The 20,434-nt window shown below is 37.2% G+C and overlaps 1 protein-coding gene across 1 annotated transcript; it reads left to right on the forward strand.

Annotated features, from left to right (window-relative positions):
- The first annotated feature begins 3,760 nt into the window (after positions 1 to 3,760).
- LOC108989486 (protein argonaute 10-like) lies at positions 3,761 to 14,142 on the forward strand. The gene is made up of 22 exons (XM_018963107.2): positions 3,761 to 4,249; positions 5,070 to 5,664; positions 5,945 to 6,153; positions 6,411 to 6,560; positions 6,658 to 6,791; positions 6,883 to 6,992; positions 7,082 to 7,188; positions 7,406 to 7,544; positions 7,650 to 7,766; positions 8,440 to 8,547; positions 8,640 to 8,711; positions 9,072 to 9,194; positions 9,280 to 9,439; positions 9,555 to 9,676; positions 9,956 to 10,093; positions 10,191 to 10,333; positions 10,442 to 10,504; positions 11,777 to 11,840; positions 11,927 to 12,062; positions 12,169 to 12,242; positions 12,926 to 13,052; positions 13,567 to 14,142. Exons 2-22 carry the CDS (start codon positions 5,212 to 5,214, stop codon positions 13,758 to 13,760), a joined length of 2,943 nt encoding a protein of 980 aa, XP_018818652.1. The 5' UTR covers positions 3,761 to 4,249; positions 5,070 to 5,211; the 3' UTR covers positions 13,761 to 14,142.
- Positions 14,143 to 20,434: the final 6,292 nt, after the last annotated feature.

Here is a 20,434-nt window from a genome sequence, read left to right on the forward strand (position 1 = left end):
TTTTTTTCTTTGTTTAAGAAACAAGGTAATCTTCTCTCTTTCTACAAAAACAATCTCTCAATCGAGCACCCAATATTGAGATAAATAGATTATATTAAGATATAAAATAAATAATAAAATTTATATTTTTTTATCGGTTTAAACTTTTAGAATAAATGATGATTAAAATCTTGAACGTGGAGATTGGACCCCACCACCAACACACACTCTCACTCTTCTCACTTGGGAAACTCCCCCCAACGCCACTACTCTACTCTCATATATGAATTTTCCTTGTCCACAACCATAGAGCAAACATGTATGTATTTTAATTTAAATAAAGACAAAAACAAGCCTTGCCCATATACCATATGCAAAGTTGTCTCTAATCTATTGCTACTTTTCCGATCAAATAGGAAAAATCCAAGCCAACTTATGGCCCAGTAAAACAAGCTCATGCCCCCCAAGAACACCCCCAAAAAAAAGTTCTCTCATTTTTTTTTTTCCCTTCTTAGAACATTCTCGTTAGATTAACTAAAAGTTAAATCTATTGAAAATTTAGCTATTAAACCATAAAATATGATCACATTAGAATAACTAAATTACAAATAATTAAAATTTAACTGCAATCACTTCTAAAATTATTTCTAAATTTAAAATAAAATATTCATTCATCAAATATATGTTATATTAATTATTTCTCTCTCTTTTAAATGATAATTGAAAAATATATAATTATAATATGATTACTTATTAATATATAATATTATGAATAGTAAAATATAATAAAATAAAATAAATTCATAATTAAAAAAATTAAAATATTTTTGAAATTATTAATTATTCATTACTATATAATGTATAAATAGATAATTCAATATGGAGATTTGATGTAAATAACTAAAGTTAAATTTATCTGATATTATTTTATTATCATATAATGAAAAAATAACTATTCTAATATAAAAATTTGTGTGAATAAAATAATTAAAAATTTATTTTATTTTATATTCATAAAAAAAATATATTTTAATTTTAACTAATTCAATAAAAATATTCTTAGTGGGAGTCAGGATGTGGTGCATTAATTATAATTTATATCATGAAAAGCGCATGCCTCCCAAAACTGCCCATAGGTACATCCTTGGATTATGTTCTCTTTTTAGACCATATTTTTTTTAGAAAAATTATTTTTTATCTGTCAATATTTATTATCACATATTCCACACTCTGTATATATCTTATAAAAAAAAAATTCCTGCACTCTATAAAAATAAAAAATAAAAATAAAAACTGTAAATATAAGACATAGGAGTGAATAATAAGTAGAATTCCTCTCTCTCTCTATCGTCACAAGATATTCTTTTGATTCTATTCTGTTCTATTCCTCTTGCCCTGTGTCTGTGATTCCTAGCCCCCTCGAAATCAAAGTGGTCCCTGTCTTTTCATCTTCAAATGACCCACAACCTCTGTGTCTTCCCTCCTCGTCATGGATATGGTCACATCTTGGTCACTCAAACGTGGGTAACTCGCTCATAATTAGAGTTTTATAATTTCAATACCTCATATCCTTTTTTTTATCCTCTCTCTCCAAGTAATCCAACGGTGATTTCAAGCTCGTAACACGGTAGCTTCTGTAGGATCTGAAAGACCTGAGGCTCTCAAACTATCTGTCAACTCCACTGGGGTCAAGTAGTAATAATTCCTAATGCACTCCAGCAGCATTGACAACCGTCCAAAGTAGAATGAGTGGGATCTTGTAAAATCCAGTCTACTTACAACAACCATGAAGACCCATTTCGCTTCAAGTCTCGAATGTCATTATAGACAATCACTACCTCCTCACTTCCTTTTTGCCCTTTCTCCTATAATTAAACCCATCATAACGTTGCAAAGCAAACAAGACAACCATGGATAACATAAGGTACTCACAAACCAATGGTCCTTAACCATTCCAACCTCTTCATCCTTTGAGTTTTGTTAATTATCGACATTTAAAATACTTTTATACTAGATTTCTTAAAATATTAAATAAACCATCTATTTCGAATGGACTTTTATTATACTTGCAAAGAGTTTTGATTTTATTTTTCGAGTAATGTTACAAATCACACTTCATTGCACTTTTATCCTATTATGTAAAGTGTAATATTTTTATCAAATCATTTTTTTAAATAATATATTTAAAAGTTAATAAATAATGATACCTCATCATAGTGGGATAGAATTCTTCCAATGTCTAATTGCATTTCATAAATAAAATTGAGATCCTATAAAAGGATAAGAAAGACATATAATAATTTTAAATAAAATAGTATTAGATACAATCATATGATGTGTAAATTTCAAGTAGTATTTTATTTGAAAATAAGTAGAGCCCCACCATTAAAAAAATTATTTTTTCATGTAGATTTTAAATTTTTTTTTTTTTTAAAGATAGTGCGCAAGACTTGTACATTGTAGTACTGTTGCAAATATCATTTCTATTTTAAATTAAGTCTCAAATACTAAAGTTTTAAACTAGGATTTTAGGACTCAAAAGTACTAAATCGCGCGAATTAGATGGCATATATTATTGAATTACTTAAACTTATGTGCCGTTTGGATAGTGACTTGAGCTGCGATGAGTTGAATTAAGGTGAGATGAAAGTTAAATAAAATATTGTTAAAATATTTTTTTAATATTATTATTATTTTAAGATTTAAAAATATTGAGTTGTTTATTATATTTTATATAGAAATTTAAAAAAATTATAATGATGAATTGAGATGTGGTTAAATACTTTTACTATCCAAATGGCATAAAGTCATTCTATTTTTAAGTTATGCGTTTGACAATGTAAAGACTCACTATTAATATAATAAAAACTGAATTGTGATAAATATTTATATTTAATTTTTGAGTTTTATTACTCATCATTATTACACATTATATTTATTTTTATTTTATTTTATTTTTTTAATTTTATTTTTTTTAAACTAATTGAATTCTTCTATTTATTATCTATATATTATATTTAATAAAAAAATAAAAAATATATGATGTGTAGTATGTGAAGATGATGAATAAAATTTTTCTTAATCTTTTAGTAAACGTCAATCGTCGTGGAGATTCTAAACTCTTAAATAAAAATTTCCTCTAGGAAATGTCCTTCACAAATGCAAAGAATATACCATCTGGGTCCCATCAAAGCATGAAACTACTTGATCTGGCGGTTCCGAGTTGTGGAGCAGCTGAATATAGTGGATCTTAGTGTACTAGATCAAGACAATTAAGGGTCCATAAAGCAGATAAAAAAGCCACACGAGGAGAGTGGTACCCCAAATCTTATCCCGCCTCCCCCTGAATCGACCGTTCAAGGTTTTACCAAGGCACTTGACACCTGATGGCAGGGGAGAAGAAACACGAAAAAATAAAAGCAAGGAAAAGGAGAGTTTGAGAGGGCAGGCAGATATTACACAATACTCTATATGGGGACTAGACAGAGAGAGGACATGGACAAGTCTGCAAGAGAGGGAGACTGCAAGTTCAGATTATTCTTCTTCTGTGTATGATTGCTATTACAATCCACAGAAACTCTTTTGTACTCACTCATATCCACCACCTTCCTCTGATCCTCTCTTCCTCCCTCCCCCCCCTCTCGTTATATATTTATATATATATATATATATATATATTGTTTTTTTAATACATAGAGTATATGTTCATGTACATCCTCGACTCCGAGGCTGCGCGACCTGTCCAGAACCGGGACAAACCGAGAGAGAAGGTGATTAGTTTTAAAAGCAAGGGGCTGGGGAGGGTCCTCAGTAGTCAGTACCCAGTCCTCACAAGCCTTTTACACGTGATAAAGAAAACACCAAAGGCGCTTGCATGCGTGTATAAAGATTCATTTATCATCATCATCATCTTTCTCTCTCTATCTCTTTGGTATCTGAATCCTCCACCAAAACCCGTCTTTTATATGTAGTCAGCTTTAGGTTTCCCTTTTAATCGCCCTTCACGTTCTTTGCCACCCAGCCATACTTCTAAAGTCCCCGGCTTTCCCTTCCCTCTTCCTTGTTATAGTTTAATTAAAGTGCCAAGTGACTTGTCTTTAGCTCTCCTTCCCTCCCATGGTCACTGAGTAAGGTGTTTTTTTTTTTTTTCCCAAGTACTGAGTGAGGTGTTTAGTTCGTTAGTCTTCATTTTTTTGGCTTATTTGGACTTCGTTGTATTTAAAGGGGGTGCATTTCCTCTACAACATTAATTTTGGGCATCCTACATATGGTGATTACACTGCTCTTTTCAATGTTTATTCCTTCTCTCTGTATATGTTCTTAATTTTTGTTTCCTTCCGGGTGTCTCTATTCTCCTTTACAACAGTCACCCGGTTTTTGTTAATCTTTTTATCTGTCTGGCTCATTCAACTTCTATATGATTTTCGGTTTCGGGTGGGGACAAACCTAAGCTAATGGTTTTGTCTTCTGGGTATTGCGGTTTGTAGGGGCTCTATTTGTCTAACCGTATTTTATTTATTCTATGCCCTTTGTCGTTCTGTTCATTGGGTTGCTAATAGAAGCCTCTGAAGAAGGTTTGTTCTGCGGTCTGGTTGGTTATCTTTGCATTTATAATTTTCGTATATAGGCCGCAAATTTTGTTGGGGTTTCGTGTTCTATCATCTATGTTTTCCTTTCTTATTGACGGCCTCTGAGATTTTGAGTCAAAGACTAAGAAATATATCTTAAACAAACCATCTTTTTATTTGGGTGTGTTTGAGCTATAATCTCTGTCTTCTGGACCCAACGTTCTTCTATTACTAGTTAGACAGAAACTGTAACAATTTGTTTATTGGGGTTTGGCTCTTATTTGTTTCTGTGTATTTTCTCGGGGTCAATCTACTGCCTGAAGCATATGTGGATGGTTTGCAAAAGAATAGTAATGCTCGTAATCTTCAACGAAGATTGGACATTGCAGATACATTCACTCTGTGGACAAAACCATGAAGCATTTCTCATCTTTATCTCCATTTGTTTACTCGTCTTCAATCTCTGTTATCTCGCTGACCGGCATTCTCCACAACCCCCCCCCCCCATCTATTTTTTTTCAGGAGAAATAGTCTTGAATCTGTGAGATAGTAAAGACTAGAAGGGAAAGAAGTGCCTGGGTAGCATTTAGTGAAGCTTCTATCTTTTCAACTAGTATTCGTGCTTTTTTGTACAGTTTCAGCCTGCAAAATTAGCGAAACCAGCATGCCTACTAGGCAGATGAAAGAGAGCTCAGAGCAGCACCTTGTGATCAAAACCCACTTGCAGAACTTCATGAACCAAGTGCAGCAGGCACCCAAAACTGCCGGTCCCCCACCCCAAGAATCCCACAACACAAAAAACAAAGGAAGAAGAAGGGGTAGAGGTGGACGAAAGGTTGATCAAGGTGATGTTTGTATGCGTCCAAGTTCCCGGCACTGCACCGTGGCGCCTAAGCCGGTCTCAGAAAATCCGGCCGGAGCTCTTGTAGCAAGTACTCCGAATGGTTCAGTGGAAAATGGTGGCAACTTGAGTGGAATGGAGATGAGTTTTCCTGCTTCAAGCAAGTCTTTGAGTTTTGCCCCTAGGCCTGGTTTTGGGCAAGTTGGGACAAAGTGTATTGTAAAGGCCAACCATTTCTTTGCCGAGTTACCGGAGAAGGACTTGAACCAGTATGATGTAAGCTCTTTGCTTTAGTGGGTTTAATGTTAAGCATATCTATTAATATATTGTTGACAAAATTGAATCGCAGCAACTGGGCCCATAGAATCTGACATTCAATAAGTTTATGGTGTACTTTATCCTTATGCTTGCTGTTACATTGCAGATGAAATCGATTAGGTTTCTGTTTTCGGCACTGTCCTTCTCTTCTAATGTCATTTTTGAGTTTTAAATGGCCTTCAATTTTGTTGTTATTGTTTGTTTGCCTTTTTACCATCTATTGTCCTGCGTCATGCAGGTTACCATAACTCCCGAAGTATCATCAAGAGCTCTGAACAGAGCTATCATGGAAGAACTGGTGAGATTGTACAGGGAAACTGACTTAGGAGCGAGACTACCCGCTTATGATGGCAGAAAGAGTTTGTACACAGCTGGGGAGCTTCCCTTTACTTGGAAGGAGTTCAAAATTAAGCTCGTAGATGAGGAGGATGGAATCAATGGTCCCAAGTAAGGATTTATTGCCTGTGCTATTCTGTTCCTATTTTATTTCTCTCTAATCTTCTCTCTTTTTCCTCTTCCTTGTGACATCTTGATCGTCTTTATAAAATTGAAGATAATAAAAATCAACGGAAAATGTAAAATGCCAAACAAAAATATTTGGATGGTGACTTTTGATCTTTTATGAACTTTGCTTTGGAGTTTTTTTTCTTTTTTGTTATATACCCTTGGAAGTAACTTAGACTGGCCTACAAAAAAATTTCCAGACGGGAAAGAGAATATGAAGTGGTGATTAAGTTCGTTGCACGTGCCAACATGCATCATTTGGGTCAGTTTCTAGCTGGTAAGCGTGCTGACGCTCCACAGGAAGCACTTCAAATTCTTGACATTGTATTAAGGGAACTTTCAACAAAGAGGTGCCGATTCTCAATGATTATATAATTTCGAGTTTTATGAGGTCAATGACCCTCGTACAACTGGTTCTTGTATCTTACAAAGCTGCATTTTGTAAAGGTATTGCCCCATAGGGAGATCCTTCTTTTCACCAGATATTAGAAGGCCGCAACGCCTTGGTGATGGTTTGGAGTCATGGTGTGGATTTTACCAGAGTATAAGGCCTACCCAGATGGGCCTTTCTCTGAACATTGGTAATTCTATGAATTTTCCAAGGGACATTGCTTAAGATCTTTCTTAAACAGTCTCTCCCACTTTTATTAACTCAATTATCACATTTTACAGACATGGCTTCGGCTGCATTTATCGAGCCTCTTCCAGTAATAGAATTTGTTGCCCAGCTTCTTGGCAAAGATGTTTTGTCAAGACCATTGTCTGATTCTGACCGTGTAAAGGTACTCTTCTGTATATTGGTATTGTGGTCAGGTTTTTCTTTTCTTAGTATTTCATTTAATTAGAATATCTGACTTAAAACGTTTACCAGATTAAGAAGGCCCTAAGAGGAGTGAAAGTTGAAGTAACCCACAGAGGAACTGTACGAAGGAAGTACCGAGTTTCAGGATTGACGGCTCAACCTACTAGAGAACTAGTGTAAGTTTAAATTTTTATTTGTTTGTATTTGCTCTTCAAAGTTGACAAACTTTTAAGTTAGTGACAGATCTTGCATCTTCAAAAAAATGGAGGTTGAATATAAAAAGAGCTTAGCAGCATTTCCAATAAGAAACAAGCAAACTTATTCTTGTCCGTTCCCTCTTTAATTCGTGATAATTCTGTTCATATTCTGGCTAATGAAGGTATATTTGTTCAGGTTTCCTGTTGATGACAATTCAACCATGAAGTCAGTTGTTGAATACTTCCAAGAGATGTACGGCTTCACCATTCAACATGCACACCTTCCTTGCCTACAAGTAGGAAACCAAAAGAAGGCTAATTATTTGCCTATGGAGGTATGGGTAGTTGTTAATAAAGTTTTCCCTACCTCCTACTTGATTTTATTTCAGTTTTTGTTTTGCACAATTCCTGCATGAAATCTTCATGCTTTTGATGAGCAGGCCTGCAAAATTGTTGAGGGTCAACTATATACAAAAAGACTGAATGAGAGGCAAATTACTGCTTTCCTAAAAGTTACCTGCCAAAGACCTAGAGATCGGGAAAATGACATTTTGCAGGTACTTGTGACATTCTAATATTGTTTATTCCTCAATTTACTCAGTCAAGTCATTTTGCAAGCTTTACAAGATAAGATTTGTGGACTGGGATTCATGCATAGCATAGCAGCATAGATACTTTCCCTTCACTCGATTATGAGATCCCAAAAAAGGAAGATACTCTGAAATCTTATACCCTTCATTCAACCCTCAGCCAATTGTAAAAGCGTGAAAATTTTAAATATCCTTTTTATTTCTTAACAAATAATCAAAGCATTTATAAATTCCTCGATTCTAGGGGAAAAACCAACCAACATTTTATATACCTAGTTGAGAAGGGGTGTTCTTGAGAATAGGTGTCGGATATTCTGATTAATTCAAGTTAACCAACTCCTAACCTCTGCTAGAAGGCTGTGTTTTTCTGCATAGAGGTCCAATATTTATAGCAGTTTTGCCTAATTTCATTCATATAAAATATGTATAAAATAGCTGTGATCGGAGTAATTGGAATATCAACACAATAGCATGAGACATTGAAGGAGCCTCAAATTTTGTTGCATGCGTAACAAGAGCGTGTTGGGATAATGCAAGCTCTGTAAATAGGAATTACATGCTGTCGTATGACCTGTCAGGTGTTGTTGGGTCTTGGATTAGTTTATGCAGATAACATTTTATTGTTCTTGGCCTCAAGCAGACAGTTCAACATAATGCGTACGATCAAGACCCTTATGCAAAGGAGTTTGGGATCAAAATCAGTGAAAAGCTAGCTTCTGTGGAGGCACGAATTCTTCCTGCTCCTTGGGTAATGTGTTCCTCCTATTATGATAATTATGTTTCAGAAAAGGCAGTTGGTATTATATTAACTGTTCAGGATCATGACACTCTAAACTGCAGCTGAAGTATCACGAAGCTGGAAAAGAAAAGGACTGTTTGCCACAAGTTGGTCAGTGGAACATGATGAACAAGGTATAATTGTTGTGCATTTCCCTCGTTTCCTGTAAATGTTATCAATTATTTTGTCAGAAGCAACTAGGAGAGTGTAATTGAAGTGTTCTAAAACTTGAAGCAATCCATTAACTCAGTTTTTGTAAACGACACTAATGAGAATTATTTGTCAAATCCCAAGTCAGTCAATTGTGTAGGAAGGTGAAAGAATTACTCATTATTGTTCTGTCTCTTCTTCAATGTAGGTTTTGGCGTTCATTTTTTTTTTCTTAATCTCTTTGTTCCAATGCTAGGGGTTTATGATTCTCACAGAGTTTACTTATATTTCCATTAGAGATTCTGCCACTGATATCTTGGTTTCCTGCTCCTCACATAATGCAGAAAATGATCAATGGGATGACTGTAACCCGCTGGGCATGTATAAATTTCTCACGGAGCGTGCAGGAAAGTGTTGCTCGTGGGTTTTGTAACGAACTTGCCCAGATGTGTCAAGTATCTGGCATGGTAGCCTTCTATCTGTTTCATTCTGCATGGTTCACAATCAAACATTTTTATCAAAGCAGAGCTTTAATTCTTTCATGTTTTCTAGGAATTTAATCTAGAACCTGTTATTCCAATCTACAATGCGAGGCCTGAACAAGTGGAGAAAGCCTTGAAGCATGTTTATCATGCAGCCATGAACAAGATGAAAGGCAAAGAATTAGAGCTTCTGTTAGCTATTTTGCCTGACAACAATGGGTCTTTGTATGGTATGCCTTGTGTTGGAGATTTAGTGGTTGTGGCCAATGAAACTGGGATGAGCTTAACCAGCTTGAATTGAACGAAAATCTTAAATGTGGTTGTTCAATATGATTCCTTTTTCAGGTGATCTCAAACGAATATGCGAAACTGATCTTGGCTTAATGTCGCAATGCTGTCTCACAAAGTATGTTTTCAAGATCACCAAGCAGTACTTGGCTAATGTGTCTCTGAAGATCAATGTTAAGGTTTGAACTTACCTGCATTTTTTTTCTGTTGCATTCATCATCGATGTTGACAAAATTTTCTGAATATTTGAATATGTATTGGGCTACAAATTTCTTGTTCTCTAGGCATGCCTCCTATTCATATTTTTACTTTAATATTCTTGAATTTGATACCCCTGGGGGTGGTTGGTTCAGCATGTTCACTCTGCCTGCAATAATATCCGAATAATTCTCCACTTTCCTGAAAACTCTTGGTTCATGATAACTGGATCCTGAATTTTTCCCATTGGCGGTGCACAGATGGGTGGTAGAAACACTGTTCTTCTAGATGCTATCAGCTGCAGAATACCATTAGTGAGTGACATACCAACAATAATATTTGGAGCTGATGTGACACATCCAGAGAATGGAGAAGACTCCAGTCCCTCAATAGCTGCTGTATGATTTCCTAAACGATTTATGTTTTATATAAGCTTCTTTTCACTTGATGGATTATTCAGACTTTGGTTGCTAATAGATTTTGGTCCAACTGTAGGTAGTAGCTTCCCAGGACTGGCCTGAAGTTACAAAATATGCTGGATTAGTTTGTGCTCAAGCTCACAGACAGGAACTCATAAAGGACTTGTACAAAACATGGCACGATCCTGTTCGTGGCGTGGTTAGTGGTGGCATGATCCGGTATGGAACTCTTCATCTGTTAGGCTGGACTTATCTTATCTTGGTTACTTTCTTGGTCATCTGTTTTAGGTCTGCATTTCATGTATTTACTGATCCTCTTTCATGCAGGGATCTCCTTGTTTCTTTTAGGAAGGCAACTGGGCAGAAGCCACTAAGGATTATATTTTACAGGTCACCATTCTAGCCTCTCGTGCATGTTTTATATTACCTTCTTGTAACAGAACCCTGTTCTCTTTCTAATGTTGCGAGCATTTATGACATTGCACAATTTGACACCACATTTGCTAATTACCCACAGCTAGCTCCCTTGAAGTGTAATAGTTCATGTTGAAATATAACTTAGATGGGTAGATCATTCACAAACCTTTTGAAGGCTGGTACAGCACAATTTGTGGGTGACAGGGGCTCCAGTCTTCTCACAGAAACTAATGATTGCTAAATTACTGAGGCAATTTATTATTAGTATATTATTTAAAAATCCGGACTTTGAAGGTACTTTTTATTATGCTAAAGATTGAAGTGATGTTCTTTATTTGAAGAAATTAGAACTTTTGAAGCCACAAATCTCTTTTTCTTCATACCGTGTTGACATCATTACTAACAAGCAATCACAAAATTTGAATAAACTCTTACTTTTAAAAAAAAAAATTATGAATCAACCTCAAAATTTGAAAGTGATGCTTGTCTAGTTTAGTTTAAACTGGTTATGAAAGTTATCCTAAGTGTTGACTGCAAAATGAGGCTTATAAAAAATAAAGTGCAAAGTTTGAAGAATATCTTTTATTTTCTTGGAAACTTACAGTAAAGCATATCAGAATTCTATTGCAAAGCCCATGTGGCAAATATAATCTAAGAAATTTGTGCTGTATGGCCCAAAGCATCTGACCATGCAGATTCATTTATACACATGTTTGCTATGTGGATCAATCTTGTGTCCAGTTTGATTGTGCGGGCAAGATTCAATTACCCGATGTTACTGACACTTTTGGCACATGTCCTGGAAGTTAGCTGGTTGTAGCATTGTGATTGACAGACTATTGAGTGTCTATGCAAGAGAAGTAGGCCCTTCTTTTGTCAAAAGAAATAATATATCCACTAGTGCATTTATGGTGCATATGTGCACTTTCTCATATCTGATGAGGTGAAAAAGAAAAAGAAAGTGTAAAATTTGATTGTATTTTTTGGAGCCCAGGAGTTAAGCAAAGACTCTTGTACGACATAAAAAACTTATCTTCAGAAAGTGCTGAGCATCAATGGAAATTTATTAAATTATATATCTAAATGGATTACATTTGCCTTTTTTCATGCTTTGATTCAAGTTTAGATGATCTGCACGTTTAAGAAAGTGTATATAGAGTTGCATGCATTGATTATGTTTAGTAAACACATTGTAAAAATGTATACTTGCACTTTCCCTCATGATCCATAAATTAATTCGAACAGGGATGGTGTAAGTGAAGGGCAGTTTTATCAAGTTCTGCTTTATGAGCTAGACGCCATCCGGAAGGTGAGAAACTGAAGTCTATTTCTTACAATGATGAATGATATAGAAAAAAATATAACATGCGCGATTCTTATGCAATCACTGCACAGGCTTGTGCTTCTCTAGAACCAAACTATCAACCACCGGTGACTTTTATTGTGGTACAAAAACGACATCACACTCGATTGTTTGCTAACAACCATAGGGACAGGAGCAGCATGGACAAGAGTGGGAACATTTTGCCTGGTGAGGTTTAATTTTCAGGGTGAACATAAAAATCTTTCTTGATTTGCATTCATAGGCACAAATGGATACCTTTGATTTTGTAATGACGTTTGATCTGTTTTCTCAGGCACTGTGGTTGATTCTAAAATTTGTCATCCAACAGAATTTGATTTTTATCTCTGCAGCCATGCTGGTATTCAGGTAAAACATTGTATTTGGTTGGGGAGGATTTACAATTCTGAAGTGTGTTACGAAACTAGAGAAGTGATGAATAGTGATTTATAGCAAACATCATAAGAGGAAACTTATAAAACCTTTTGTTTGTTGGGATTGATGCAATAGCATAGGTAAAACTTATCGAACCTTTTGTTTGTTGGGATTGATACAATGGCATAGGTTTTTCCTGACCACTTGATAGATCTGTTACTACTGCTACAACTCTCCTTTAGTTGTTGGGCCCCAAAATAGCAGTCTACCTTCTCCAAACTGTCATACTTGGGTCCCAATTGGGGAGGTAGACATGCTAGGAAAAAGATACTGACAAGGAGGAAGAAAAAGTAATTGCATAAATGGGCACCATCCTTTTTTTTTCTAGGGGGCAAATAATTGGATACCATCCTATTTCTTTGCTTGACTGTCATTCATACAGGAAGCTTTGGAGCCGTAACTTTTCTGTTTGAAACTTTGAAGGACCATATCTTGGATAAGGTCTTAAACATATTGGTAGGAGATGATCTCTACCCTAAAAAGCAGTTTTTGGATAAATTTAGCAACACACCATGGAATAGTAACGGACAAGTCAGCCAGTTGATTCTTGTAAATTGACTTTGGTACATAATAGACTAAAATTTTGACTAATAAATTCAGTTTTTTTTATGTGATAGGGGACAAGTAGGCCAGCTCACTACCATGTTTTATGGGATGAGAACAATTTTACGGCAGATGGAATCCAGTCATTGACAAACAATCTCTGTTATACTTATGCAAGATGTACACGCTCTGTCTCTGTTGGTAAGCAATGTTGTTCCTTCCACTGTTTTTGACATATATTTGCCACCACCGCTGACTCCTTAAAAAAGTCATTCCCCCAAGAACATAGAAGGGTGTGATGGATTCACTACCAATCCCCCCCACCCTCTCCCGGGGCCTGGGACCCTGTCTCCTCTTTGGTAGGATGACAGATAATTTTGAAGACTAACTCGCCACTTGAGCAAAATGGCAGTAGTGGACTCAAAAATTGAAGTGATCAAGGAATGTATATGCAGAGTTTAACTCGTTAATATAGGCTCATAGCAGGAAGATAAAGAAGATTGGAGTGACTCATTATAAACCTTACTGTGAAGCTATAACTTGAAAGAAAACAAATGCCTGTGAAGATCATCGTACATCCAAGCACCAGACCTATAATTTTAGCTTACATGACACAATGGGATGGGTGAGAAGAATAAGGGAAAAGATTAGATCCTTACTGCCAACTATAACACAGAGTTGTAATTGAAGTAATTGACTTTGTTGCTTTGTGCAGTTCCTCCGGCGCATTATGCACATTTAGCTGCTTTTCGTGCTCGATTCTACATGGAACCAGAGATGCAGGAGAATGGCTCGACAGGTGGGGGTGCCAGTAATGGTGCCAAGGGAACTCGAGCAGCTGGAGAGTCTGGTGTCCGGCCATTGCCGGCCCTGAAGGAGAATGTCAAAAGAGTAATGTTTTACTGTTAGAGACCAGGGGAGGGCTGATGGTGGCCAAGGGATAGCCGGGAGATAACAGCAATCGTGAATCACTATTTCCTTCTCTTGTATATCCACTTAGTGTATGTTTGACGTGATCCAGGCCTGGTTAGAAGTTCCTACGAATGCGGACCTGTGAATTTAGCAGTGGAGCTTGAGTTTATCCTTCATACGGTACAAAACTAGAAAACATGGGAAGTACACCCATAATAGATAACAGGTCTTTGTTCAGCATTGTCCACCGATGATGTGAAGAATGCCAAACTGGGCCATGTATAGCTATTTCAATTCAATCTATATGTATCAAAATTTTCCCACATACTCGCTTACTCGCTTACAGTTTTTTAATTGAATCTCGCATTTACCGTGGCAATGATTGTGGGAAGAGAAAATGATGTTATAATAATTACATCCAGTTTAAAGGGGGATTCGCGATGGTGAAATAAGGAAGGAAAATGCTGGAGGTACGGGGGAGAGAATTCACGGAAGGAAGAAAGGTGGAGGAACTCGAGAACTGGAGACCTTTTTTAATTTTATTTTTCGGTCTCAACAGGATGTAGTGGTTACGTCAAAATGCTTGATGGGCATGATGCCAAGTTATAAAATAATCATAAACGCTTGAAGTCTTGCATAGTTTCTTTAGAAAAATGTCTAAAAAAATCCCAGTATAAAAACTTTGAAAAAGAAATAGCCGAGGGCACCTTTTACAATGTTTTCCTGATGTAGCCGATTTCGTGAGCTTGAAATAATCTGCAACTTGTTCTCTATAAAAAAAAAATTAAAAAAAAAATGAACCGGGTTTTAGTCTTCCCATATACATGCCGTGGCTGTTGGAAGAAAGCCATCTTATCAAGGCTGTTGTCCCCGTATCAATTCTCTTAAAATCTACATGGTGTCTCGACACGTTTGCTTTTAGTAATGGTTTTTGCATAGGAGGACGATCAGTTGCTGCAGTGATTCTTTTAGTTACCTTTTCATTTACAATAATTCTATAGACAACCGACCTGCGTCCCCGACGCGGCATCGCGTCCAACGTGGCAAAAATTGAAAATGACGTCGTTCGCTGCCAGCTCGAAAACAGATGGGTTCTGGTCTCCATCCCCATTTTGCATCCCCATTTCGCATCCCCATTTCGCATCCCCACATTGTTTCGAAGACAAAGAAGGGGTTCTGGTCTCTTCGTCTTCATTTCGCCTCCACATTTTCGCTTCAGTCTCCGTCCCCATTTCGCATCCTCACATCGTTTCAAAGACAGAGAAGGGGTTCTGGTCTCTTCGTCTTCATTTCGCCCCCCACATTTTCTCTTCGTCTTCATCCTCACATCCCCACGATTACGTTTCATCTTAGAGAAAGCCTCTCTTTGTCTTCTCCATGACACAGCCGAACCCACGATAGTGGGGGGTCTCGTCTCTTCGTCCTATCCACGAAGCCACAGCCATACCCACGAATCCTCGGTAAGCCACTGGTTTCTCTTCGTCGTCACCCCCCTTCGTCTTCTCCACAAAGCCCATTATTTCTTCTTCTCCACCCAGATCTGATTTCCCCTTCCTACAGAAGTCCCGAAACCCTAACCCTAACCCTAACCCTAACCTACCCTAACCCTAACCCTTACCCTTACCCTTACCCTTACCCTAACCCTAACCCTTTATAAGTTCAAATCTTCAAACACACTTCATACCCTCATTGACAGCAACAACACAGTGGTGGGAGTGAACAAAGGAGCTAACACAGACAGGCATGAATCCCAGTTCAGGTTCCACTTTCCAATTTTTTCTATATGCAGTATTATATTGTAGATTTGAGTATTAAAGTGTGAACTTTCGCCCTCGTTCTTTACCATGAAACCAGCAGAAAGCATTTTTACCCAATTTATCTATATATATATATATTGCGTGCTAGGATTCAATTTGTTTGGTTTAGTTTGTAATATTTTAATTTATTATTTTAAACAAATAAATATTTTTCTCAGAGTAAAATTAATAAAGTGTTTTAACTACAAATTGGTTCTATTTATTAATAATGGCTCAAGGAACCTTGGAGCTAATTAGCTAAAACTCTATTTGTCTAACTTTCCAATTTGAAGTCCTTGCGCGAGACTTTATGATTAAAGCATACAAATCTTATATATATATATATATATATATATATATATATATATATTCTTAAAATGAGATTTTATAGGAAAACTAGTGGCTGCCTTATAATTGGACAGTTGAGGTATAGGCTAAAGTTTTCTTTCAGTATAATCTAGTAAATTATGATGTATCATTAGAATGTAATCAATGATTGAGAAACCACCTTCTCTCTATGCTTCAATATGAAAATGATGAACAACCATTGAAAATTTTGGCAAAATAAATAAAGCTTATTGTGGAAGGTGTAGCCTAGTTACATAGGTGGAGAATCGAGTCAAGACCTTATTGCGGAAGGTGTAGCCTTAAGTTCATAACCAGCAAATCCAACGTGGGCAAGCCAAGTAACAAAGCTTTAAACCATTTACATAAAAACAATCATAATGCATACACAAGCTTATTTTACGGGATGCACACGAGCTTTCCCACATGAATAGGTACCGTGCACAATGTTCATATGAGACAGCCCATGTACACCCCGTGAAATAAGCCGCATTTGTGGCATACGATAATATTTTTTTGTGCATGTGTAGATTATTTTTTACTTGAAAAAAAATTTGAATTGGCTTTCTGCTTGAATGAGAATACGTTGTAGTCAAGTAAGATTGGATCCACTGGTTTCTCTTGTATTTGTTTATGCCTTTGCTTATTAAGTTTTATACATGTGTAGATTATTTTTTACTTGAAAAAATTTTGAATTTGCTTTCTGCTTGGATGAGAACTCGAGAAGAGACTCGACGATGTCGAAAAGAGGGAGATTGAGCTCCGTAAGAGATTGGGTGAGATTGAGAAGAGAGAGATGCTGCTATCCAATATAACCGAGGAGGTTCGGAAGGAGTTGGTGCTTGTTGTACATGAAGCTGAAATGTTGCGTTTACGCACACTACTCCAGATGTATTGGGCTTTTGCATTTGTAGTTGGTTGTTGTATTGGACTCCGTAGTTGATGTAGATATATTAAATTCTTAGATTCTGCCCAACCGCTTGGTGCAACCAGCATGCAACCGGGATGTCCATGTCATTTAACAAAACGGTGTGTTTTCATCCGTTTCATTTTCCTCTTCTTCTCCCTCTCCATTTCGTTCCTCCTCTCTCTCTCTCTCGAAATTTCATTTCCCCCTCCCTCTCCCTCTCCCTCCCTCCATCTCCAGCTCCGTCGGACCTCTCCCTCTCACTCTCAATTTCGTTTGTTCTTAATTCCTTTGTTTGAAGGCCAATAGATTTCTATTTCTTAGATCTAATCTCCATGATTTCAGAACAAGGGGCCGTGATATTTGAGTATGCGGCAAACGGAAGCTTGCAAGAAAGCTTCATGGCACAGAAAGGGAATCACTTGTGCTTTCGTGGAGAAGACGAAGGGAGGTATTGGCAGAGGCGGAGAGGCGATCTTCTACCAAGACTTGAATTTCACCCATGAAGAAAAAGTTGTATGCTGCTATGTCAGCCGATTCCCTAGGGTTCCCCACCCCCAATTGCCTATAGCAGAACTGTGATAGGTGGGGCCTAGGGGAAACAATCCAAGTAGAAACCATGTTATGTGCCTGCAGGTACCAGCCTAGGTAAATGTTGGATCAAAGTAAACATGATATTTTATTTCTCAAAAAAAAAAAAAAAAAAAGTCATGTACAAGATTGCTGTGATGTTTCTTGTCCTATGATCTGGTATCCATAATGAAAATAAGTTCAGTAAAAATTAAAGGATATAAATGAAGAGAGCTTGTGAATAAGTAGGTGAAGTGCCCATGTCTGCTACACAAGTAACGATGGGAAAGGGGGCATTAACCCCAGGCTCAAGTGAGACACTGGGGGCCACGCCCCTTAATTATTAGCAGTCATTTACTTGTTGGCATATGGAAACATCCCCCAGGATAATCTTCCTAATTACGTATAGTTGAGAGAGATTGAATTTTGGCATAAAAGAGTACACTTAAGTATGATATAGTTGTAGGGCAAGGAATGCTAGCTAGAGTATTGTACATGAAGGTGGGTGCTGTAAATGTTCTACTATCCAGGACTGATTAATCTATCAACCATTTGGCCACACATTAGCTGCATGAGGCTGCCTAGAATAATCCACAACATCTCCTTAATTAGTTTGGTTTCTAATTAATACATGCAGGTGGAGTTTTGAATTTCCATTTTAAAGCATGCTTCTAATTAATTCAGCAACCTGCTGCTTAATTGTGCTAGTATGCATGTGTGTGTGTGTGTGTGTGTGTGTGTATATATATATATATATATATATTCTGTACTCGGTACCTAGATTGCCTATGGCTAGTGAGACTGTTTTCATGATCATGTGTAATAGACTCCATACAGGCTTTTGCTTTGGAGTAAGATTATTACAAAACACAGAGAGAGAGAGAGAGAGAGAGAGAGAGAGAGAGAGAGAGAGAGAGAGAGAGAGAGAGCCAAATTACTCGAACCTAGCTGGGGCTCCAAAACAAGTTCCAATTAGATGCATGCGAAGGTGTGGGTCGAACAAAAGTCATTAATTAAAGTAAGGTTACTTGGGAGTAGTAATATACTTCCACATTCATTAATTTAGGAAATCTTGCATATATGCAGTAGCTTTGAGATTTTGGAGTATTAAATTAGAAGCCCACAAATATATATATTTATATGTAGGCTGGACTACTGGACTGGTGTTATTTACACGCATGACGGTACTTTTGGATCATGTTCTAATTAAGCTATGAATCATGGATTGCTCGGGTTTTGTTATGGCCTCTTGAGAGATGGGATGGAAGAGGCAGAGGAAGGGGAGCTTGCGGTCGAGAGTAGAGAGATGTCTGAAGAAGTCTGAAGTAAATGAAGAAATGAAGTGAAGAAAGGGGGACCGTGGCATGGAAGAAGGAGACCTCAGCGCACCATTTTGGAGTTTAGTTAAACGCACAGTTTTAATAAACCAGTGCTTAACGCACCGTTTTGCATCCTAATGAATTTACCACTTGAAATTGTATTTGGTCTCTTTTATTTGTTAGTTGTTAGCCGTCTACGTGTCACTCTTATATTGGGGAGTGTTGTTATTCTGCAGTAGCATATGGGACGGACAGAAGGAAGGGAGAATGATTCTAGAACCTTGTGTGAATTGATCAGTGTATGAAGGTTGGAAACCCTCGAAGCTTTCCACTATCAATGAATATGAGTCTATGAGACTCTTTATCAAACACTTTCCCTGCAACTATATTTCTTTCGCAATTACTCAGTTTTATTTATAGCAGCTTTTATCTCATTACAAACAATTCCCAACTCTCACTACATTACAACAGATTCTATAAGATACATTGGATTATAAGCAGGTCCAAAACTAGTGGTAATCAGAGCACTGATCCTTCATGGTTGATAACACTAGAACCAAGCATCAAGAGATTACTCTCAGGCAAGATGCCCAGGATTGCAGAAATGAAGCTCATGATGCACGTTTACAAGCTTTCTATAAGGAACTTGTTCAACTCATAGCACTGGTCTGTGGCATAGCTACCAATTAGCAAAGGGATAACAATGTGGAGATAGAATTGGATCCTCATGAGCACCGCAGGAACCCCAACAGAGGAGTTAAGTTGGATTTTCTCCACTTTTCAGGTGAGGACCTAGCTGGATGGATTTTTTAGGCCAGCCATTACTTCAACTTTCACCAAACACCACCAGCCCATTGACTTCTTATGTCTTCCTATCACATGGAAGGGGAGGCCTTACCATGGTACCAGGGGTTTTTGACAATGAGAAAATCAATTCATGGGAAACATTTACTAGAGCATTGCTAACTCGCTTTGATCCTACAGCCTATGACGACCAAATGGAAGCACTTACAAGGCTCAAACAAACCACCACGGTGGCGGCTTACACGACTCAATTCAAAACATCGACCAATTGGCTGAGGGGTCTTACGGACTCACACAAGCTGAGCTGTTTTTAAGTGGCTTGAAAGATGAAATTCGACTACCCATTAAGATGTTGAACCCATTGAATCTTGGGGCTGCCTTTAGCCTAGCAAAAATCTAAGAAGAGTACCTGGTTAGTATTAAAAAGTCTACAAAAAGATTGGGGGAAAGGAGCTTCACTCAATCTGGAAATTCAGGAACTTAAAGCCACATACATACAACCATAGAAAGAAGTTACACACCCAGCCCACACACTGACAGTACCCCAAAATTTCAAAAATATTCACTCCAGCCCAAGAAGGTGTACTCTACTCAGATGGATAAGAAGAGGAATCAAAGTTTATGCTTCCATTGCGATAAAAAGTGATACCCAAACCACACGGGCAAGAGCCCAAGGGTTTGTTTAATGATGGCAGGGGAGAATGAACAGGAGGACAAGGGAGAGGAATTATTTTATGATTCTAGCAAGGTGGCTCTTACACCGGTGTCCGAAGGTAAGCCTGAAATTTCTCTTAATGCTTTAACCGGTACACCTTGTCATAGTACTATGCAGTTATATGGAAAAATTGGAAGTGGTATGGCTGTGATATTGGTGGATTCAGGAAGTACTCACAACTTCCTCAATCCCTCTATTGTTAGGGATTCTCAATC

The sequence above is a fragment of the Juglans regia genome, chromosome 7 (assembly GCF_001411555.2).
Source record: "Juglans regia cultivar Chandler chromosome 7, Walnut 2.0, whole genome shotgun sequence".
Taxonomy (NCBI): domain Eukaryota; kingdom Viridiplantae; phylum Streptophyta; class Magnoliopsida; order Fagales; family Juglandaceae; genus Juglans; species Juglans regia.

Excerpts from the sequence above, each read along its gene's own strand:
- LOC108989486 (XM_018963107.2), top strand. The coding sequence starts at position 5,212 with ATGCCTACTAGGCAGATGAAAGAGAGCTCAGAGCAGCACCTTGTGATC. Across the intron at positions 6,154-6,410 it reads GATGGAATCAATGGTCCCAA|ACGGGAAAGAGAATATGAAG; the intron begins GTAAGGATTTAT and ends AAAAATTTCCAG. Across the intron at positions 10,505-11,776 it reads CTAAGGATTATATTTTACAG|GGATGGTGTAAGTGAAGGGC; the intron begins GTCACCATTCTA and ends TAATTCGAACAG.